Source organism: Oryx dammah, unplaced genomic scaffold, assembly GCF_014754425.2.
Source record: "Oryx dammah isolate SB20612 unplaced genomic scaffold, SCBI_Odam_1.1 HiC_scaffold_25, whole genome shotgun sequence".
NCBI classification, from domain to species: Eukaryota; Metazoa; Chordata; class Mammalia; order Artiodactyla; family Bovidae; genus Oryx; species Oryx dammah.
In genome coordinates, this window is record NW_024070209.1 from 101,881,477 (window position 1) to 101,905,325 (window position 23,849).

At 58.7% G+C, this 23,849-nt stretch overlaps 1 protein-coding gene and 1 long non-coding RNA gene across 2 annotated transcripts in view; one reads left to right on the top strand and one right to left on the bottom strand.

Annotated features, from left to right (window-relative positions):
• Window positions 1–23,734, bottom strand: part of RALGDS (ral guanine nucleotide dissociation stimulator) — a 48,493-nt gene extending 24,759 nt beyond the window's left edge. The window contains exon 1 of the mRNA XM_040225487.1: window positions 23,663–23,734. Coding sequence (XP_040081421.1) covers window positions 23,663–23,680 — 18 coding nt within the window. The 5' untranslated portion in view covers window positions 23,681–23,734. The remainder of the gene's footprint in view (window positions 1–23,662) is intronic.
• On the top strand, window positions 11,562–13,383 carry LOC120852131. Its single transcript, XR_005718480.1, has 2 exons — window positions 11,562–11,729; window positions 12,824–13,383. It is a non-coding gene; the product is annotated as an uncharacterized LOC120852131 (long non-coding RNA).
• Window positions 23,735–23,849: the final 115 nt, after the last annotated feature.

Genomic DNA, 23,849 nt, shown 5'->3' on the forward strand with positions numbered 1-23,849 from the left:
GAGGGGCGTGTGCACGCGCGCGCGCGCGCGCGCGTCCTCGCCGCGTGTTGCTGGCTGCGTCTTAGGGAAGAGCACGTGTGTGTGTCTGTGTGAGTGTCAGTGTGTGTGGCGGGCGCGGGCGCCGTGCACGGGTTGTATAGGTGTGTGGGGTACGCGTTGACATGCGGCCAAGCAGTGGGTGTCCATCTGCGACAGACTCCAGTTAAGCCCCTCACTAGCTCTGTGACCTAAGACAAATTGCTTAACTTCTCTGAGCTTCGGGTTCTTCAGGAAGATCACAGCTGATAATCGCTGTATGGCACGCTCTCAGCCAGGTGCCTGTACCTGGCTATGTGCTACTGAGTCCTGGCGTGAGGACCGGGTCCTCCCTGCACCTCTATTTGACCGTCCTGAGGGTCAGGATTATGACCAACCTAGACAGCATATTAAAAAGCAGACATTACTTTGCCAACAAAGGTCCGTCTAGTCAAAGCTATGGTTTTTCCAGTAGTCATGTATGGATGTGAGAGTTGGACTATAAAGAAAGCTGAGCACCAAAGAATTATTTTGAACTGTGATGTTGCAGAAGACCCTTGAGAGTCCCTTGGACATCAAGGAGATCCAATCAGTCCATCCTAAAGGAAATCAGTCCTGAATATTCATTGGAAGGACTGATGTTGAAGCTGAAACTCCAATACTTTGGCCACCTGATTCTAAGAACTGACTCATTTGAAAAGGCCCTGATGCTGGGAGAGGTTGAAGGTGGAAGGAGAAGGGGACGACAGAGGATGAGATGGTTGGATGACATCACCGAAGCAATGGACATGAGTCTGAGTAAACTCCAGGATTGGTGATGGACAGGGAGGCCTGGCGTGCTGCAGTCCATGGGGTCGCAAAGAGTTGGACACGACTGAGCAACTGCAGTGAACTGAGGGGTCAGGGTGTGGTGCTGGGGGAAGGGCCTCTGCCGGGGCTATCTCAGCCATAAGGCTACCTGGAAGAGGTACCAGCAGAAAGGAGATGGAGGAGGGGCAGTCAGGGGAGTAAGGGGGAAGAGTCCACACTCAGCATGACCAGCTTGGGGGTCCACATTCAAGAGTGAAGGGTCACGAGGGACTCAGGCCAGCCACGCACCTGCCACTAGCCTGGCTGGCTAGGACCCCTGGAAGCTTGAGTACTGGGGGTCTCCAGGTAGCCTGCCCTTGAGGATGCTGAGGGCTGGCTGGGGAGCCTCAGCTGCTCTTTCTAGAAACCAGTGAGAATGTCCCTCCCTCACACCAACACACTGCCCAGGCCTGCCCCGCCTGGCCTCAGCTCTCAGCCCTCTCAGCGGTTGGCGGTTGCTGTCAGCAGCCCTAGCAATGCCACCCACCTCTCCAGAACTGGTTCCGTACCGCTGGGCCTCAGTTTCCCATCTGCAAAACGAGGGGGCGGGTCCGGACTCCTCAGCTCATAAGCATATCTGGCTCACCCACCCTGAGCCCCGCGCAGGTATCCATAAACAGCGGGCCCCACCTGCTCCCTCTGACCTGTGTGCCCACCAGATGTGCAGCGCGCATTTGCAGCAGGTGCATGGTCCTCCCTCAGGCACAAGGAAGGCTTTGACAAAGACCCACGGAAGACAGCTTGAGGACTTCTATTATAGGCATTAAAAACCTTCATGCCATGAAAAAGCATGCATATATGCATAACCGAATCCCTTTGCTGTACACTTCAGAAGTTAAGATAACATTGTAAATCAACTCTGCTTCAATAAAATAAAATTTTAGAAAACACTCATGCCCTTAGATATGACAACCTCACTCTTAGGAAGTAACCTGCATTCAGAGTGGGGACGTGGATTTCCATGTACTGCTCTGGATGTATACTACTCTGCCAAAGGAATACAGGCCACAGGGCCTCAGACAGTAAAGAATCCTCCTGCATTGCAGGTGTCATAGGAGACACTGATTCCTGGGTCGGGAGGATCCCCTGGAGAAGGGAACGGCAACCCACTCCAGTATTCTTACCTGGAGAATTCCAGGGACAGAGGAGCCCAGTGGGCTACAGTCCATGAGGTCACAACATGACTTAGAAACTAACACTCTCACTTTCAAAGGAATTCACTCTGTGCAGGCTCACTGACAAGACCCCGTGTGCCATGACCCACCACAGGAGGACCATCACACAGGGAGTTGTCCAGTTGCTCAGCCGTATCCGACTCTTTGCAGCCTCATGGACTGCAGCACGCCAGGCTTCCTTGTCCTTCACCATCGCCCAGAGGGAGATGCTCAGCTATGAACGTGAAAGTGAAAGTGAAGTCGCTCAGTCTCTTTGTGACCCTATGGATTATAGCCTGCCAGGCTCCTCCGTCCATGGGATTTTCCAGGCAAGGATACTGCAATAGGTTGCCATTTCCTTCTCCAGGGGACCTTCCTGACCCAGGGATTGAACTGGGGTCTCCCACACTGCAGGCAGACTCTTTACCGTCTGTCTGAGCCACCAGGGAAGCCCGCAAGTCAGACACCCAGGATACAGCACATGCTTTCAGAAGCTGACATTACACGTGTGCATATGACTACAGGGACCTACTTTGCCAAGGTAATGGTGGTTATCTCTGGGCAGTGCTACACATTTCTTAAGTCTCAGAATTTGCTAATTTTTCTAAAATATTTTAGTAATCACGCATACATAAAAATAAACACTGGGTTTTGTTTGCTGTTTTTGTTTTTAGAGCAAGATTTGGCTTGGGGCAGAGATCCCAAGAAGGCTGTCTAGGAAGCCCCAGGGGAGGGTGAGACGGGTAGGACATGTATGTTCAGAGAGGAATGAGGCTCTCCAAGAGAAGTGAGGGGTGACCTCTAGGCTGGACACTGCCTCAGGCTAGAAGCTTCTCTCTGAGTCAGTCTCTCAGAGCCTGGGGAACTAAGCACCTGACCGCACTCACTTTATCTCTTCTGGGTTCCTTTTATCTCTTTTCTCCCAGGGAGGGGCCTGGCAAGCAAGCTTCTGCCCACTTTCCAGCTGGGAAAGAGGCCCGCAGAAGCCGAGTGCCTTCTGAGTGCACCAGGCTCACCACCTCTCTGACCCTGAAGGTCAAGGGGACTGGGGTGAGGGGGCCCAAGCCAAGTGGAGAGGCGAGGACAGGGCGCTCCATCACCACACTCACAGCAGCACAGCTGGTGGGGCTGCCTCCCATCCAGCTGCCCAGACATCATCTGCTCGGGGCAGGGGGTTGGTTTCCTCTGGTTGGTGTCTGTCTGATTAGCATAGTTCCCAGGGGTGCAGTGTAGTACAGAACCGGGCACTGAAATGCCTGGGTTTGAAGCCCAACTCCACTCCTTTCTTACTGTGTGGCCCTCCCTTCTGGCCAATGCCCACCCCCACCCACCCTGCCCGCCTCAAGTCACCGTATTTCCAAGGCACAGCTTTCTCCCATTTAGCAAAGGGACAGCACAGGTAAAGCACCTTAACGAGGGCTGAGAAGGGACTTCCCTGGTGGTCCAGTGGCTAAAACTCTAAAACTCTGTGCTCCCGATGCAGGGGGCACAGGTTCGATCCCTGATCGCGGACCTGCCACAACTAAGACCGATGTGGCCAAATAAATAAATATTTTAAAAACCAAACCAAACCAGGGACTGAGAATCCCCGGGCACCTCGCACGTGCAAGGCCCTCTCCCCAGCCCTCAAGCACCTTGTCTCATGATGTTCCCTCCAAGCTGCCAGGGAGATGTCTTCCCAAGGGCAGGGCAGCCCTAAAGAGAGGGAACCGGCACTGCAGGTACCGCAGGGAAGACCACAGAGCCACCCAGGAAAGCGCTCTTGCTGAAAACCTAACCTGAATCCAGCCAGGCCTCTGCGCACAACGACCACTGAGGGAATGACAGGGCGCAGAAGAACACGTTAAACACACACGAGGACGCACCCCGCAAATTCCAGACTCTGGAAATCTTCGCAGGACAGACCACCCAGTTCCTTCAACAAATACATTTCAGGGGAAAACGCAAGGGGGAAAGTGTAGATTACAATAAAGGTGTGACATGCAACCAAATGCAACATGTGGATTCTGGGCTGGGGTTCAAACAGGGCAACTGTTTAAAAAACAACACACACACACACACAAAAAAAAAAACAACCTAAGGAACAACTGAGGTGATTTCAACACTACTGGGTATCTGTTTGAGCAAACTCTGGGAGACAGTGAAGGGCAGGGAAGCCTGGCACACTGCGTCCACGGGGTCGCAAAGAGTCGAGCACGACTGAGTGAGTAAACAGCAACTGGCTCTCTGATGATAGCTGACATCGTTGTTGGGATGTGATCATGGGATTTTGGTTACTATTAGCGTAACCTATTGAAGTATTGACGGACGGAGCCGTGTACCCGAGGTCTGTGTCAACGTGGTCCGCGGTGGGGAAGGAGGACCCACGGAGAAGCAGCAAGAGCAGCCCCGCAGGGGGATGAGGAGAGCTGCGTGTCTTTACGCCATTTTCTCCACTTTTGTGTTCTGGGGAATTTTTCATAATAGACGTTAGGAAAGAAAAAGGACACAGTTTGTTTCGATTCATCCTCTAATGCTGCTGAGGCTCCTTCAGCCCTGAAGGGAGGACAGCAATCCCCAGACCTGGAGCCCACCGCAGGGCTTCCCCCCGCTTCATCACTTCCCACGCGCCTGTGGCTCTCAGAGCATCCAGACAACACAATGGCCCGATGCAGTGGGCAGAATCGGAATCACGAGGCTCCGATGGGGCTTGTGACCTCGGGCCAGTCTGAAATCGAAGCTCTGTTGACCTAGGCCCTCGGAGGGTCTGCTGGGAGGGAGACACGAAGCTGTGTATAAAGTGCAGGGTTATAGGAATGGGGATCGCTCCCTGCTTTCGTTGCCCCAGGTTTCCAACCTTTCCCTGCGGAGGGGGGGTGCACCCGTCCCTCCCTGGAGATCACAAGGAGCCCTGGATAACATCACTGTACAGACCACTCCTGTAATCAAGATGCTCCCCGCACAGGAAGCCTAAAAGACAGGTTTCGAGCTGACAGCCAGGAAGAGAACCAGGCCAAACCTAGCCCACATGTGTTTTGGTTGGCATGCAAAGTGTTTTTCAATTTTTGAGCCAACAGTAAAAGGTCAGGTGACTTCACATAAAAGTCCTCATTTCTGGCTGCTCCCGTAACTTGGGACAATCCAGCCACACCAGGTCTGTGTCCCCGCATGACAGGAGGCTGGGTGGCAGCTGACGGACACTTGTCCTTTGCAGCCGGGCCTTGTGCTCATGGGTTTGCCCCAGACCCCACTGGGCCTCCCCTCACTCCCTGGCTCACAGGCCCCTCAGTAGCCGCCTTCGGTTTAAGAGAAAGGTGTGCTCAGGCCAAACCTCTGGGGCCCCTTTCCCTGCCTGCTATTATCCAATCACTGGTGCCCAGACATACAGCAGCCAGAGGGGTCTTGACCCTTCGAAGCTCACCCTGCCCCGCCCCCAACCTCTGCCTTCAGACAAAAGACCAACTGCTTGGTGTGAGCTCAGCTGGTATCTCTGGGGTCCTCTCTCACGATGCCCAGGGAGGCTCACACAGAAAGGCTGCAGTCCCCAGAGCTTCAAGCCATCCTCTCTCTGCCTGGCCCATGCGTCCCACTTTTAATCCACCCCTTTGCTTGACACAAGGTCCCAGGGAATGGGGTTTGGGCCTCGGGTGCCACTCCAGGTACCTGGTGGCTCAGAGCAAGAACTGGCTAAAGGCCACGTCCAGGTGACAAGGGTCTTGGCCATCACCTCCTCCAACTTCGGTCACGGTGCCGAGGGAGCTGGTGACCCAGTGAGGGACAGCAGTCAGGGACCCAGACTCAGTTTGAGCAAGCTCCCGGAGTTGGTAATGGACAGGGAGGCCTGGCGTGCTGCAGTCTATGGCATCACAGAGAGTCAGACATGACTGAGCGACTGAACTGAACTGACCCAGACTCAGGTCAGGCCTTGCTGGAAAACCTTTCATCTCTCACTGAGCGGGTGGAGGTCACCTGGTCTGTCTTTTCTGATCTATATTTAGAGTCTGGGGAGTTCACGGACGGGGCGTGGCCTGGCCAGGCTCCTCAATCGTTTCCCTGACCTGATGTCACCATTCCTGGCTGCCTGGGTCCTGGGGTGGCCCTCTGTGGGCAGGTGAGCACACACCTTGGCAGGAGGTGACGCACCTGGGCTGAGTGTGGGAGCTGTTGGCACAGCGGGCCACCTCCTCCGCCCCTGGTTCCTGGGAACTTCCAGGGACGGCCTCCTCCTCGGGGCAACAGGGAGTCCCCAGGGGCTGGGAGCTTGGCTCCCAGGAGGTCAGGAGGCGGGACATGAAGCTTCCAAATAACCAGGAGACCATCTGGGGTGGAGGGGTTTGACATCATTACCCCAAATCTCTGACCTCACAGGGCGTTGCTGTCCCAGCGTGAGCAGGACAAGATGAGTCAACGCCTGGATCTGTGGCAACGGCCCAGGACTTAGACTCCGGCATTCTGGACCAGCCATGAGTTGGCTCCCCATCCTCCCCTGGAGAGGGGTGGGTACGGCCCCCCGACTCTGACTTTCAGGATGCTGGGGGTGGGGGGCACTCAAGACGAGGACACATGACGTCCAGGGTCTTACAGAGTAAGACCAAGGACCACTCTGATAACTGTCCTCCACTCCCAGAGCGCTCAGGGCCCGACACCCCTAAAGGCCACCTGTCCAACAGGTGCTGGGCCCAAGGAGGGGGTGCAGGAGAGGAGAGGGGAAGAGAAACAGAAGGGGGAGGGACTCCCCTGGGGCTCCAGTGGTTAAGACTCCTTGATCCCAATGCAGGGGGCACGGGTTTGACCCCTGGTCGGGGAACTAAGATCCTGCATGCCGCACGGGGTGGCAGGGAAAAGGAGAGGACATAAACAGGAGGAAACGGCCACTGAGACTTGCAACTGAACCCAAAACACGAAAACAGAGATCAGAGAGGCAGGGTCTCGTCCCTTGAAAAGCCCACACTGACCGGCAGACTGCTGCACCCAGGGCGGAGGAGGGGGCCTGCAGGTTTGGGAAACTCTTAAAATGCAGAGCCCAGGTCTGTATTCGGGTCCCTGCTCTGCACCTTCCTAGCTTCAGTTCCCTCTCCCAGAGCCTCAGTTTCTCCATCAGGAGGATGGAGATAATAGCAAGAATAGTAATACCACCACCACTTGGCTCTTAGGGGAGCAGAAGATAAAACAGTGCACAGAAGCTTTGTAATCTGAGAAGAATCACTTGAACAGGAGCTGCTAAGACAATCCCCAGCCACGCCACCCCGCCCAGGCGGGAGCAGGGAGACAGGCGGCCAGCCGGGTGGGCATACACGGGTACCAGTGGCAAGCAAGCCTCCTCCCCACCCCGCCCCCCACCCAGCCACTTCGCTCACATCCATATTGGGAGATGGAGCCTCTCCAGGCAATTTCCAGCCAAACTCCTTCAACCAGTTCTGATGGGAGGGGAGGAAGTCGAGGGCCCCAGCCACAACCTAGAAGCACCTGTTGCCCTGGAAACTCACCTCAGTGGCGGGTGCCGGCAGAGGTGTCTTCGGCCAAGATGTGGGGCTCTGGAGGGCAGCGTGGCGGGCGATGGCCCACCTCCTCGCAGTCACCACAGAGACACAGGCGAGGAACACCCAGCCCTTCCTGCCCCTGGGCTCGGCGGGCCTGGCTTGCCGGGCCATCATAGGGAGGCAGGTGGGCCTGGGATGGGCTCCCGGGGAGGCCCTCTGCCAGTCTGCCTGCCCGTCCGCTGGCCCCAGTGGAGTTAGGCTCCCGAGTACCTAGGCCTGGTGTCACCCGCGTGGCTGTCATACCTGCTCCTGTGACAAGCAAGGCCAGGAATTCCTGCTCCTACCAGGCTGAGGGCCAGCCAAGGGCGGGTGGACTGTCCCAAACCCGGCCAGTAGTTCCAGCTCAGATCTGCTGTCTTGCGGGGAGGGCCCAGCTGTGTCCCCAACACCCTGAGGCCCTGTCCTCACTCCCCCTGCCTGGGAGAAAAAAATCACCACCCAGGGACAAGTCACAGAGATCAAGACAGCTCAGCCAGTGCAGCCACCAGCCAGGAGTGAGTCCAGCCAGCTGCTGTGGGGCACAGGAGACCCCCCTGACACCCTCTGTTTCCTCTTAAGCCACTGTCTCATTTTGGAAGCCTTCCCCATCACTCAGCCCTCAGAACTCCTCCACGTCTGCCACCTAGACATGGGATTTAATTTTAAATGGCCGGGACCAACCTAGGGTTAGCAACTGTTTATTTTGCCAAGTAGGGTAGTTAAAAAAAACCCAAAAAACTGTCATCATCATCATTATCATCATTTCAGAACAGATCCCCCAAAAGTAACTAAGAGGGCATACAATAAAAAAAAAAAAAAAAACAGGCGGTCACTAAATGAATATATTTGGCTTTAAGGCAAACTCATGACCTTGTCTCCATTTCTCTCATTTCACCACAGACCAGACACTGAAACCTATGAGTTGAGTCCAACATACTCCTTTGACAAATGGAAAAACTGAGGCCGCAGGGAGCAGGGACTTGCCCAAGATGTCACAGGGAGAGTCTGGGTCCTGTGTCTGTGCACACCTCTGCAGAGCCCACATACGTACCTTCCCTGCCTCAGCGTTCAGAGCCCAGATCCCCACAGCTAAAGATGCCAGGGTGACCCAAAGGCTGGGCTGCCTCCTTACCCTTCTCGGGCCCTGGCGGGCGGCCGGCTGGACACACAGGATCGTGGGGGCCGAGAGGAGAAGGGGATGGACCGGGGCTCCGGAACCAGCCCACAGGCACATCAGGCCCCCAGTTCCTGGAGGAGAGGCAGGGGCCCAGACTGCCTGCCTGGCGCCAAGCCCTGCCTCTCCAAGCTAGCTAGCATTTCACATCCTCTTCCGGTGGCTTTGGGGGCGCAGGGGACCCAGCAGAGGAGGCTGCTCAGAGCCGGGGAACCGAGACCTAGTTCCTGCCCCCAGCTGACACTGCCTTCCTCTGGGACAGGCACGTTCCTCTTGTCTCTGAGCCTCGCTGTTTCTGATCCGTTATGGGAGGGGGTGTGGTGTACAGAGGTTTTCAAATTACAGCTTCACATACCCCAACCACACTGTTGGAGCAGGAGAATTTCTTTCATGGAAGGACACCCTGGACGGGGGAGCCTCTGCAGAGGGGGTTCTCTAGGGCAGAGGTCCCCAACTTTTTGGTACGAGGGACCGATTTCGTGGAACAGTTTGTCCACGGACTGGGGGTGAGGGGTATGGTTTGGGGATGATTCAAGCATGTTACATTTACTGTGCACTTTATTTCTAACCTGAGGCCGCTGCTGATCTGACAGGAGGTACTGGTTCACAGCCCGGAGCCTGGGGACCCCTGCTCTAGGGGAGGTGGGTGGGCTGAGGGGCAGGGGGTTCCAGGTGGACCCTGAGGCAGCAGCCTTCCTGCCCCCCCACACCCTCCCTCATGCCTGCACCCAGTACGTGTCTCCCACACTAAAACTCCTCCAAAGGCTTCTGTCCAACCCACAGAAGAATTCAGAGTCCTCGCTGTCCCCGCCTCCAGACTCCTCTGAGTCAGCCCTGACTACCGCCCCAAGCTCACCTCCCCTCGGGCCCCCTGCTCCTTCTCCCCAGCCTCCTTGGCCCTTCGTGCGCACAGAGACACTTAATTTGGACCTTTGAGAAACAGCAGAGGTGACTGGGCTCTCTGTTAGCAGCTCTGGGACTCTGGGCCAGTGACTTGGCGGCCTTGGTTTCCTCATCTGTCAAATGAGCACAAGGACACTGCCGGATTCGACAAGAACTCAGCACAGGCCTGATTTCTGGGCGACACTCTGATCGTTTCCCATGGTCATGCGCCTGCCCCGGGGCCTGGCACTCAACACACACTCCGTGGATGTTGGCGGAGATTAGCCCTGCACCGGGGGTACCACGGCCTGGCTCTGCCTCCAAGAGCAAGCTCCAGAGGACACTCTGAGGCCTGTTGGGTGCTCAGCATGCAGCCCTACAACCGGGTCCCAGGGGAAAACTTGGAAACGTTTGTCGTCTAAAAGCAGCGAGCACGCACTGGGCACCACAAAGCAGCCCTGGTCCCACAGAGGCGAGGCCAAGAGGGCTGGCAGACGTGGTCTGATCGACCTTCCTGAGGACAGGCTGGCAGAGCAGGGCTCCCCTGAGTGCTCAGTCTTGTTGGGGAGAAGCCCCGGGCAGGCCCCAGCAGGACCTGGGTGAGGTGGGGGACAGCCCTGGGTGGGGGGTGGGGCCCTGGGAGGACCCCACCCTTGGCCTCTCTCTGCCATGTTGCCAGTTGACTGGTCGTATGACCTCGGGCATCCCTTGATGCGGTTTGCCTGCCCTGGACGTGGACCAGTGAGCTCTCCCCAGCCTTTGGAACTGTGGATGAAAAAGGAGACCAGGGCCCAGTGCCCGTGGCAGGGATCAGTGGGCAGTGTGGGGACCAACAAGCCTTTCCAATTGTGTGGACGCATTTGGGGGTGAGGGGGAGAGCTTCCAGAGGCCCTTGAGGAAGTGAGGGTGGGGTTACAGGAACCAACAAGGAACAGGCTGCCCAGTGAGGTGTGCCTGTGTGTTCATGCCTTAGATTCGACAGGCATTTATTGAGCGTTTTCCCTGGCACCAAGCTCCGTGCCAACTGGCACATCTACCGCCCATGGCTCCTGAGCGCTCTTCTCCAAAGACCCCAACCTTCTGCATAGGTCAACCTGGCCTCGGAGCCATTTAGGCCATTCCTTTGCGAGCTAGGCCAGGCCCAGACAGGGCTGCCCCAGAGCAGTGGGCCCCAAGCCGCTCGGAAGGCAGAGGGCCTGAGTCACAGGCTAGGGGGCAGGACAGGACCAGCTGCAGGCAAGAAAGGCCGGAGCCCCGAGGAGGCGGGGCCTGGTGCAGGGCGGGGCGTGGGGCGGGGCCCGCCCACCCCGCCTCCCACCCGGGACGGTAGAGGGGCCTTTGTTCCCTGCCGGCCTTGTGTCACCACATGGCCCATCCGATCACTGTCACAGCCTGGAACGGAGACCGGACATGGAGGGCCAGGGCTCTGGGGCTGGGACGGTTAGGGGCGCTCCACTTGCAACACCAGCCGCCCGCCCAACACTTTTCTCCACCTCCATCCCATGCCCCTACCATGCATGGAGCTCCGGGTGGGCGCGGCTTCGGGGGACATTCACACCAGCCCTGAGATGCTAACCTGCCTCCCACACTTGTCCCAGGACACTGTGGGCACGTGACCTGCCGTTAGCGCTCTGCCCACGATGCAGGTGGCCCCAGAATAAGGCACGTGGCCAGCCACACACGGAGCTCAGACCGACAAAACCCCACTGGTGAGCACACGTGTACGCACAGACGTGTGCCCTGAATTCTGCTCTTGGGGGGCGGGCAGGGATTCCAGGGTGGAGGGAGAGGGTCCTGCTGTCTCCTGCATCTGGGCATCCCCTCCAGGCTCAGGGCGGGGGTGGGGGCGGGGTGCAGGCCCCGGTGTGAAACGCACTGTTTATAAACACTGCTGGGCTGTCGCTAGGCGCTGTGACTCAGAGCCAGAGTGGTGACTCCTCTTCAGGCTGTTTGCTCAGCACAACATCCTTTCCAGGAAGCAGCCAGCAGAGGCCCAGGGCCAGGTTTTCACTCCTCTTTCCTGCAGGCTCCTGACTTGACTCGGGGTCCTGCTGGGGGTGGGGGGCAGCCCCGGTTCTCCATCCTCTCGTTTCTGGGAACCCGAGGCCCATCATCAAGTCACTCAACAGACGGTCACCACTGGCCTGGCTCTGCAAGGTAGGGGTGACGCTGCAGCCATGCACGCCACTGACTCAGCCCCCCAAACCGGGAAAGGGCTGTGGTCCGGGGCGGGGGTTCCCTCCAAGGCAAACGCCCACATTTAGAAGCCTTGCAGGCAGAAGCAGCTACTGACGTCCCCCCAGTCCCAGCCCCAACCCCAGAACCCAGCTTGGCCCTGTCCCTGGTGCTCCTCAGTGGGACAAAGCACCTTTGCACTCGGCGTTTGGGAAACAGATGAAGCCAGCGTAATTACACTCTGTTGTAAAACTGAGACAACTGAGGCCCAGAGAAGGCAAACAAGCTGCCTGAGGCTACACAGTGGGTCAGTGCCATGCCCAGGGCTATGCCTGGGCCTGTCAGCTCCCCAGGGCAGCCTGCTTTCCTCTGTTCAGCTCTGGGTTAAAGTGGATTTGTTCCTGGCAGCACAAGTCCAGCCTGGCGCTGCTGGGTCCCTGTCAGCAGGGAGGCTGGTTGGTCCCTTGAATGCCGTCCAGCTTCATGTCCTCTGCCTCCCTCACATCCAACTTCTAAGCCGGAGTCAGGGGTCCACCCCCCTCCCCCTCATCTCTGCTGTCCACTGATGTGCCAGGGTGGGTGTTGTTTAACAGTCACAATGTATGAGGCAGGTTTGCAGGTGAGCAGCTTGGGGCCAGAAGCTCAGAGACAGCACCAGACTCACCCAAAGCCACACAGCAGGCTGGCTTTTGAGGCTGGTGTTCCCAAACTGCTCCCAGCTTTTTCTAAGAGCTGAGAATGATTCTGCTCTTATTTCCACCAGCAGGGGTTCCTCTTTAGAGGAGGACCATCAGGAGCCAGAGCCTCAGAGTGACTTGTATGAAAGGTCACATGCCTAACGGGGAGGCTCTGCCCCCTCTTCCAGGCTGGGGAGAAGTCAGGGCCTGTCAGAGCAGCAGAGCCCTGGGGAGAAAGCCAGAGGAAAGTGAAAGTCGCTCAGTCTGACGCTGGGACTCCATGAACTACACAGTCCATGGGATTCTCCAGGCCGGAATACTGGAGTGAGTAGCCTATCCCTTCAGCGGATCTTCCTGACCCAGGAATTGAACCGGAATCTCCCGTTTCCCGTATTGCAGGCGGATTCTTTACTAGCTGAGCCACCAGGACTGCAGAGGGGGCGGTGCTTAGTTTGGCGGCTGAGGCTTGGCCCCGCCCCAGGCGGGACAGTAACCCCGCGGTCAGCTGCTCTGATTACTGATTCACCCGCCGCAGGGCTCCCCTGCTCCGGCTGCCCGACCGCTGGCCCCTTTAACCAGCCCACCGAGTCACACAAGTTGCCAAGAAGCCAAGAATCTGAGAATCCGGGCCTTGCCCCAGCCGCTCCCACTGGCTTCGAGCCCAGCAGGATCTAGCTGGGGCGCTTCACTAGTGGCTCAGACGGTAAAGAACCCGCCTGCCAATGCAGGAGACTGGGGTTCAGTCCCGGGCTTGGGAAGATCCCCTGGAGAAGGGAATGGCAACGCACTCCAGTATTCTTGCCTGGAGAATCCCATGGGCAGAGGAGCCTGAAGGTTAACGTCCATGGGGCTGCAGAGTCGGACACGACCTAGTGACTGAACAACAATGGGACTGGGGAGCTGCAGCTCTGAATAAGGATGAGCTAAGAAAGTAACATTAACAAAATGTCAATAAAAGAGCCATCCACTGTGGGATTGGTTTGTGTCCCCCAACTCAGTTGGGCTCTAGCTCAGTCTGCCCTGTTCGCCCCTCATGCCCAAGTGGCTGGAATGATGCCTGGCCCAGTCGATCGGTAGATGGATGACTATGTCACTCACACACGCACGCACACACCATCACAAAAGATAACTGGTGTTCTGAGGATTTTTTAGTTCTTTCCTCTCTTAAAAATTGGAATGGGAGTGAGCTCCTTGAGAGCAGGGAGTCTGTTCCCCTGATATATCGATGCCTAGAACGGTCCCCTGGCACACTGTGGGCTCTCAACAAACACTCCCTGGTCCAGGTGGCTCCTCCAGCTTCCAAGTTCCAGGACTTGAAAATATTCAACAGTTCAGGGCCACCTACTTTGTTCTGGGAAGATGACCAGGAAAGCTTCCTGGAGGAGGCAGCAAGGCAGGAGAGGCACACGATGGACAGTAAAGCAGAAGGGCAAGTCCCTGTCTGCCAACCTGTTACTAAAATGTTTTCCAGAGAACACAGCTGGGAGCGGAGATGGGAGGCAGGGCCGGTCAGAGGAGTCAGAGTAGCAGGTCAGCCAGGTTTTCCGGGAAACAGGGGCCTGGAGGTTCCCAGAAGCCCGCTTGCCTGGGGATGTCGGTTGGGGGAGGTGGGCAGTCAGTTCAGCTCTGGTTCAATCTGGAGACTTTTTCCTCATTCCTGAATTCCCTGCTCAGTAATGATTCTTGGGGAATGGAACTCTGCTCACCGGCTACACAGAGTTTGCTTTGCAGTGGTCTGGCCATGAAGAAGCTGAGCCCACAGTCAAGCCCCTGTGCCCAGCACAGCCTGGTCACTTGGGAGCTTCAGGGCCAGGGGAGGCAGGACAAACGGGCTCTTGTGGTGAGAAGGCTGCCCGCCGTGCCAGGGACACTGCGTGCCCGGTGCCACCACCCACCCCGCCACCCGCCTGCAGGGGGCCAGGGCTGCCCTTTCAGAGAGGACCTCTTGAGCTGTCCTGGCCTCTGGAAAGGACCTGGAGCTCCAGATGGCTGCCAGGAGGTGGTGGGGGTGCCCGCTGCCCTCTTTCCCACACTTCTCCAGCAACGGAGTTCCAGCCAGCCATGGGGGTGGCAGGGTGAAGACGCCTTGGGTTTCCAGGTTCTGGGGCTGAGCTGCACAGCCTCTGTCCCACCCTCCTGCCACCCACTGTCCCTCTGCCCAGCCCTGGACTTTGCTCCTTCCTTGGTATCTCCCACAGAAGACAGGACGCCAGGGGCTCCCCTCTCGGCCTCCGCCTGCTCATGCCTGGGACTGGCGAGAGGGCATCAAGGCACCAGGTGGCCTCCCCTGCCGGGGGACTCTCCACGAGCTGGACAGGTCTCCGTGCGACTGCCGGGCGAGAGCACACGAGCATGTGCCAGGCGTGCGCCAAGCACCTTAAAGCCCTGTGAGCTGGTAAGTTCGCCTGCCCGTTTAAAGATGAGAGGCTGGGGGGTCTGGCATGAACACTCAGCCCTCCTCACGGCCAAGGCTCGGGCCTGGTGCTTTGAACAAGCAAGATGCCTGCATGCGTGTGCACGCGCTTTCTCAATGCACGCTCTCCCTTCCCCAGGCACCAGTCGTGTGTCTGCACACATCCTTTCACACATGTGCTCGCTCAGCTACCACCGGGTTGACACATGGTCACATATTCACTCAGAGGCCGGGGAGGCTCCCAAGGTACGCAGGTACAAGACGGCACACCCCGGCCCAGGACCCTGGCCCTACTGGCAGACGCCGCCACCCCGTGCCCCCAGGCCTGGAAAGCACACTTCCTCAGGGACGCTCCAAGCCCACTCCTGGCAGGGTGAGTGAGAGGGGAAGGAGGCCTGACCCTGTGCAGGGATTTCCTGGACCCAAGGGGCTGCGGAGGAAACTGCTCTTGAGATCCTGGAGCACTGCCATCATCTGCTGCCAGTCCAGCCCTTCCACACCCGGCATTGCCCACCTGCCAGCTCCCGAGCCGGCCAGGACCTCAGGCCAGGTGGATTGCCTCGCCCTTGAACTTCAACTCCCAGTAACTAGAAGATCAAAGGGCAACCTCCTGGTCAGCATACCTTATGATAGGGTGGGGTGGTGGAGTGCTGGAGGCACCAGCCTCAGGGAGGAAGGCCATCTCACCATATGGCCTGGGCAACTGTCTCAACTTCTCGGGGCCCCTGTTTCCCCACCTGGAAATACGGGTGAATTCAAGTTGGGGCCCTGCCTCCAGCTCCTTGAAGGCAGTCACGACTTGTCCACACAGCCAATGGGCCACCTAGCCACCTGCCTTCCTGGAGGGGAAAAGACATCTCCTGCCACCTGTGGGCTTCCCAGGTGGTGCTAGCGGTAAAGAACCCACCTGCCAATGCAGGAGACATAAGAGATGCAGGTTCGATCCCTGGGTTGGGAAGATCTCCTGGATGAGGGAATGGCAACCCACTCCAGTATTCTTGCCTGGGGAATCCCATGGACAGAGGAGTTGGTGGGCCACAGTCCCCAAGTTCGCAGAGTCGACCACGACGGAAGTGAGTGAACATGCACACGCACGGCACCTGTATAGGGCTTGCTTGTGCCTGGGCCAGAGGCTTCACACACTCTGACCTCCAGGAGTCCACAAGGTGAGACCGCCAAGACACCTAAGAGTCGAGGGACCCGCCTGCCTGGATGCTGCACACCCTAGCCAGTTTCCCTGGTTCTTGCCTCCTCTTGGAGGACGCAGCAAGGTAGGAGAGGCGAATGAGGGACGGTAAAAGCAGAAGGGCGAGGGCCCGACTGCCAACCTGTCCCTAAAATGCTTTCCACAGAACGCAGCTGGGAGCGGAGATGGGAGGCAGGGCCGGTCAGGGGGTCAGCCAGGTTTTCCGGGAAACAGGGGCCTGGAGGTTCCTAGAAGCCCGCCTGCCTGGGGACGTTGCTCAGGGAAGGCAGCCTTCCAGGGCCTGAGCTTCCCCAACCCAGACTTCTCTCTCCCTTCTGACCTCTAGACAGCCTCACGCCCCAACGCCCGGGGGAGTCAGGGCCTCCCTGATAGATGGCGAGGGGGATGGTCCGGGCTGGGCTCCCCCGCCCTTTGCCACAGCCCAGACAGATGGGAGTAGACCCCAGCAAGAATCTCTCTGGAATGGAGTCAGGCGCAGGCAGCCCTGGGGCTTAAAGAGAGTCCTCTGCCCCTCACCCCCGCCCCCACATTGTCACTCTCCCAGTTCTGAGCTGGACAGTTACTGGGAAAGGGCCTCCTGGGACAAGTCCGGTGATCAGGGGAGACTCCCAAGAGGGGAGGAGGTGGATGGCTGGGGTGGGGGGGAAGTTCTTGGGCTCAGGGCCACTCACTGGCCAGAGAACTGCCCCTCCCCATCCCAGCTCCAAACAGTCAGGTGGGCACATCTGGACTCTCTGGTGGTACCAGAAGAGGCCCTGTGCCTTCTCCAAGGCAATCTGTTCTGGATCCCCAAGCCAGAAAGTGGGGGAGGATCTGGGGTGCCCCCAGACCCCGGGGTGGGACCCTCCGCCTCTTACTCTGCAGGGGCAGTGGGGCGGGGTGAGTAGGAGAGTCCAGCGGCTTCAATCCGGTAAACGGCGCTCCTGCCCGGCGGCAAAACCCAGGAGGTGGGCGGCGTCCCCGCCCGGGGGTTCCCTCCTGCCCCTCCTCCCGGGCCGCCCACTGGGCCGTGGCTCACCTCGTCCGCCCGCGCGCCCGGCGGCGGGACCACCAGCATGAACGCGGGCAGAGGCGCGCCGCCCTCTCTCGCCGCCAGGCCGGCCGCGCCCCCGCGCCCCGCTCCGGGCACAGCCGCCGGCGCCCCGGACCCGGGCCATTGTCTGCACCGCCCTCGCCCCGCCCCCTCCTCCGGCGGCGCTCCACGGGGCCGGGGGTGGGGCTGGGCAGTCAAGGCCAGGATGGTCAGGACCCCCTACCCCGCGCACAGCCCGCATGCCCAGCACATTACCGGGTACCACCGGGGCCTCCCCCAACTCCGAAGGTGGGCACGCCCCCTCCGCCTTTGACAGATGCGGCCAGGGAGGCACAGATGGTGATGGCTTGAGGTCACTTAGAGAGTGCATGGACCCGGTCAGACTAGGATGCTGGCTCCCTGAGGGCACCCAGAAACCCCTGTGTGTATGGGGGTGGGGGGCGGTCACCAGCAGTCCCATCCCTCACTGCCCTCCCCAGAGAATGTCTGAGGGGCTCACACCCTGCCTAGCTCCCAAATCCAACCCCTGGGTGGCCTGGCCCCAACCAGGCTCCCTGCATTCCAACACGCCCTTCTGTCCTGGGGTCAGGGGCTCCATCCTGGCCAGACACGGGCCTTATCCATGGGCTTGGCTCCGTTGGACACAGGATCAGCTCCCACACAGTAAAGTGTCCCATGGGAGGCCCACGGGGCCGGAATGTCTTCCCTCCCCACGGCACCCCCGTGTCCTCACACCAGGGGTTAGTGCCGGTTCCAGGTCACTCGAGGCTAAGCCCTGAGCTGGGGTACAGACACAGGTGTCTGTCTCCAAAGCCAGTGGCCTTCCCCGCAAGGCCGCCTGCCTCCCCTTGAGCATGGAGATGGATGCAGGTGGGCAGAGGAAGAAGAAACGGTGGCTGGCCTGGTCCTGGCCCCTCACCCTCCCACCCCAGGGCCCCATAAGTGGCACAATTGATGCACTGAATGGTGAACACAGAGATACAAGGGTAGATGGGGCTAAGATGGGAAAACTGAGGCTAGCAAGAGGGGGCATGCCAGGGTCACACAGCCAGTCTCAAAACTGGCCCAGAACCGAAATCCCCTATTCCAGAGGCTCCACCTACTGCCCCCCTCCATCCACACCCTGCCTGGCCATCCTGCTCCAGGCTAGCTTGCTCATGGCTTCAGGTTGCAGGGGGTACAAAGCACAAGGCGCCGTGCTCTCCCCAGCTCTGGCTGGTGCCTGGCTCCATCCACTGTGCCCTCTGACCCTGCATTTTATGACATTCTGCTACCATCAGCTGTCACGCAGGTCTCCAGGAAATGGACGTTGCTAGGGGCCAGGCCTGATGCCAGATGGCTGGCTGGCAGGCTGGGGTAATGGGGAGTGGGGGAGAAGGCTAGGGTTTCCTTCAGGAAAGCTCAGAGGGTGAAGCTGCTGGGTGGAAGTAGAGGGTGGTGTGGGTCAGCGAGTAGCTAAGGCGTACACACAGGCCATGGGAAAGCCCCGGCCCTGAGCCTTCCTACAGGCAAGTATTTTGGGGACCTGCAGTTGCCAAGCGACTGCTCCAGGTTGCCATGGGAACTCTTTCTCCCGGGGCTTATCATTTTTAGGGGGATGCCCTCTTATCTCCACCTCCCTCTCCCTGGCTTGGCAGCCCCAGGAGGATTCATCAAGGTCCCCAAACCTCATTCCCGCCCCCACCAGGGAGACCTCCGAGCCATGACCCTAGGAGAAGATTCTTTGAGGTTCAAAAACCCCGAATCCTGAGAAAATGCAGAGCACAGAGTCCAAGGCCTTCATTACAGCGGGAGAGGGCGAAAGGGGTTCATTAGCTCTGTTTACGCCTCTGCTCTGGCTGTTAACCACCACCTTGGGGCCGGCCCTGCCCTGACCGTTGGGAGCCCACTGTAATTGGAAGGAATTTGGCCCCAGCACCCACGCCCAGCCCCTCCCAGGCTTGTCTGCACGCAGAGACGTGCCCCTACCAGCCCTGCCGCCACCTGGCTGCGGGAGCCCCCTTGGACTTCCAGGGCCTCAGTTTCCCCAACCATCAGTGGCTATGGCAGACGAGCCATCCTGCAGATAGAACGAGACACTGTGGCCAAAGCGTGGGCAGAGGGAAAGTGCCATGGGCTGGCTGTCGTTAGCAGGCACCTGCCCTGGGACGGATGGAGGTGTGGGGTCATTCCACGGAGGGTTGGCCCCATGGCTACTGTGCCCCTGACGGCAGAGTGGCCAGCAGAGCCAGGTCCCCAGGCTCCCGGCCCAGCGCCTTCCCCATGGATTTATCACTTGCCCTGTACCCTGTCCCTGCGTTCTTCCTCTACGGGGTCTTATCCCCTCGGATGGGAGCCAAGGCGCTCCGTGCAGGCCAGGTTCTCAGCTCTGAGTCTCCGTGGATAAGGGTCTGCTGTGTGAACCAGTCAGTGACCCACCGCCAAAGGCTGTTGGCCCCGGCCTCGTGAGATTCAGAAGCACCCGAGAGCCGCGGTAAGAGATGGCTTCCGTTTCCCAGGTCAGGGCCACGCGGGGCACTTTGCTGCATCTCACTGATGCCCGGCGATGCCCACTCTCCCTTGGGGAGCCCAGAGCCCCTGCTTCGCAGCTCCAAAGGGAACGCCCAGCTTTGTACAACAGGGCAGAACCCTGCCAGGTGGCAGCAGGAAAATCGACGCAGCATCGCCTCTTCTTTGGGCAGGGTCTCTGGGGAAGGGGCTTCTCCAGCCGCCACCTGCATGCCCATGCATCTCCGTGGTTGCCTTCAGGGTCCCTCTCGCCCCGTCCCCCCACATCTGGGGCACACGGTCCCTGGCCCTGCAGTAATGGGAGAACTGTCTGGAAACCGCCAGGGTAATCATAGCCGCAGGGGCCCCTGCAAGCAACTGAGAACAGCCGGCTCGGCTTGCAGGTAAAGCAGGAAAAGTGCAGAACTGACAACCCACGTGGGCCTGACCCGGGCCGGGCTCACTGGCTGCCCATCCAGGTCGCCACCCAGTCACTCCCCTGCGGCCCCGCCCTGTTTGGTTTCCTCCACCGTGCGTCACCCCTGAAATGACTGCGGGCCTGATCTGTTTACAATTTTGAGCGTGTTGTCTCCTCGCAACCAGAAGGTGAGACCTTTGTCTCTGTCGTGTGGCCACTGAGGGTGGCCACCAGCAGGGCACGGTGCCACCTGCTGGTGCTGTGCCAGGATGCCCCCAAGCCGGGGAGCTGGGCTGTCCCTGACCGGGCACCCCCCGGCTCCATTCACACCCCACAGCCCTGTGCCGGGGGCCACATCCTAGAGACCTGATCAGACCCAAACGCTCCCCCAGCCCTGCGGACATGTGGGAACCTGGCCTTCGGGGGTAGGATCACTCCAACGCCCTTGTCCTGTGTTCCCACAACATATAAGTTGGAGTCCTAACCTCATGCACCTGTGAATAAGGCCTGATGTGGAAATAGGATTTTTTAGCAGCACTTAAAAAAAAAATTTTATTGGAGTATAGTTGATTTACAATTTTGTGTTAGTTTCTACTTACTGTACAGCAAAGTGACTGTTTATATTGATACATATACACATATTCAGGCTTCCCCAGCAGCTCAGTGGTAAAGAATCCGCCTGCAACGCAGGAGACTGCGGTTTGGTCCCTGGGTCAGGAAGATCCCCTGGGGAGGGCATGGCAACCCACTCCAGTTTTCTTGCCTGGAGAACCCCAGGGACAGAGGAGCCTGGTGGGCTATACAGTCCCTGGCGTCACAAAGCATCAGACATGACTGAAGAGACTTAGCACACATATACATATAGTCACTCTTTTTTCAGATTCTTTTCCTGTATAGGCCATGACAGAGTACTGAGTAGAGGTCCCTGTGCTATGCAGTGGGTTCCTATTAATTACCTACCTTATGTATGGTTGTGTGTATATGTCAACCCTAGTCTCCCAATTTATCCCTCCCGCCGCCTCCACCCTTGGTAACCGTAAGTTTGTTTTCTACATTGGTGATTCTATTTCTGTTTTGTAAATAAATTCATTTGTACCATTTTTTTTTTAAGATTTCACATATAAGTGATATATGATATTTGTCTTTCTCTGGAAATAGGGCCTTTGCAGATGTGATCAAAATGAGGTCATTCAGGAGTGGGCTGAGCCCTAATCAAATGGCCAGTGTCCTTATAAGAAGACAAGACTGAAGACTGGACACAAACACACCGAGGAGGCCAAGTGAGGACGGAAGCGGACTCTGGAGGGATGCGCTTACAAGGCGAGGAACATTACGGATTGCCGACAACCACCAGAGGCTGGCAGAGGCGAGGAAGGATCCCCCTTCTAGAGGCTTCAGAGGGCCTGGTGCTGCTGACACCTTGATTTTGGACTTCTGGCTTCCCGAACCAAGAGACTGTAAATCTCTGTTGTTTTGAACCACATGGTTGATGGTACTTTGTTACCGCAGCCACAGTACACGAATACACCTGGCTCCTGGGGCCAAGCCATCTCTCCGCTACCCCGGCCAAGCGCAGCCAGGGCACTCAACAGATGCCAGACCCAGGCACCACCCTCCCATTCAGCATCACATTTCCCTCCTCAAATCATCCCTGAACACAGGGCATCTCCTTCCAGAATGAATACCCCTCTGCACATCCACTGCCTCGGTGAATCCCACCAATAACCCATGAATGGTTTCACAGACGGGCCCACCCTGGCTGAGACCCCAGCCCAGCCCCCTGGTCCCAGACACCGTGAGATGGTCGATGCGTGTCCCTGTAAGCACCCAGGGAGGGGGATTCTGTCACATGGCACAGACCGCAGGATACCCTTCCAGCTCTCGCCCTGCCCTCCTCTCTGCCCTCTGCCCACAGCTCTCACGGCCACGCTGGCCCCTGTCTCACTTCCTCTTCGGCCAGCATGGCTTCTGTCTCCAAGTCTCTGCATCTCTGACCTTCTTCCAGACTCCTCGCAGAGTGCACAAGGCTGGCGCCTCTTATCCTTCTGGTCATAGCATCAGGTTCACCATGGGGGCCGTTTAGACACCACCCCCCACAGGGGTTCTTGACCCTCCTTCTGGGACCCTGACTCAATTCCCGGGAGCACATGCTGCTCTCTCTCCCATGGATTCACTTTCCTGCTTTTTGTCCATCTGCCCTCTGAGCCGTCAGCTCCTGGGTGAATGCCCGGGGCACAGTCGCTGAATCGACAGAGGATCTCAGAGCCCCCTCCTGCCTCTGGGCCGCTCATATTGCGGACGTGGAGGCTAGTAATAAAAGCTGCCTGTTGGGTGGGAGGCAGCCGGACTCCCCGGGGTCCCTTCGCTGCGCCCGTCGCCACCACTGAGCACTGTGGGCACAGCCCGCCCCCTCGTGATCAGCCCCAGCACTGCAGCCCCAGACAGGGAAAAACCAGAAAACAAAACACACACCTTTGTTTGGGTGTAGTCAAGGCAGCGGCTCTCTCTCCCTCACAGGGGCAAAGGAGCCGGACTGGCTGGCTCCAGGGGCGTTGTGCAGGACCTCAGAAGCTGCCCTTGTCGCCCTGTTCCCCTCCACTGTCCTGGTGCCCAGGTCCCTCTGGAGGCCTCCTCATTCCAGCTGGGGGTAACTAACTCCACCCCCTTCTAAATGAGGAACCCCAGGTGCCAACCGAGATGGCACTTTGCCCCTGGAAGAGTGATCCAGGGCTTTGCCTCCTTCTGCACCACCCAGGTCCCCAGCCCTCCAGGCTGCCACGTGTTCAGAAGGACTGAAGGGAACAGATAGTATTTTCCAAGGACTCGGAGCACAGTGGGTCATGGATGGAGAACCAAGGCCAACAGACTCTTCTACAAGCTGTAGAACCCTCGAGATCACCCCAGCCGTGCACCCTAAATTACAGCGGAGTAAACCGAGGACTTCTCTCCTGTAGCTCCCTCTCCGCTAGGGGCGAACCTCATCGTGGCTCCAGGTGCCCAGAGCAGTGGATGCAGGACCCCAGAAACTGTCCTCTCCAGGCTGCTCTGGGGATGCTCCCTGCCCAGGTCGACTCCCGGGAACCTGCCCACCTGCCCCTGGCATCTCTGTCCCTCAGCCTGGGGCCCTGAGCCTGTTGCCAGGAGACCGGATGGTCCTGACCCATGGTGGAGGCTCTTCCTACAGCTTTCTTCTTTCCCCCTTGTCATCTCCGCGTCCACTGCTCCCCTGAATGTATGCCATGGTCTCCACCTGTGAGGTCACTGTGTGTGTCTGTGGGCACGTCGGGAGGCCGAGAGGACGCGGCCCCTCGTGGGAGGGGGAGGGGATGGACAAGGGTCCCCCCAGGACGTCAGGGGCTCTCCTTCCCCAAGGAAACTCCATGGGAGTGGCTGAGCCCTGAACTAGGAGGCTGGAACCTTTCCTTCTCTTCTGGAGTCTAACCCCCCCTCCCACCCGACTCCGTCGTGGGCCCCGGGCCAGCCCCTGTACCTCTCCTGGCCTCAGTTTCCCAATCGTACCAGGAGGGGCTGGACACGGAACTGCGTAAGCGCGCGCTCTGCGTGGACTCTCCCTCCCGGCTGGGTCCGGTGTGGGCGGGGTAGTCGGGGTAGGGGGGCAGACGGTCCTCCCTCCACCCGCGACGACGGGGAGGGCGATCGCGGCCGGGCGGGGCACTCACCTGGCAATCTACCATCATTCTCAGCCCCGGCAGCACATCGCCGGCCCCAGGGCGGGGCCCCGGGCTAGCAGAGGCCGTCCGCCGCGGCCCGCGCGCGGCGCAGGGGGGCGCCCGGCTGCGGGGCTCATGGCGCGGCCTCCCGTCCCCGCCGGGCCCAGGGCTCCGCCGGCGCCGGCGCCCGCGCCGC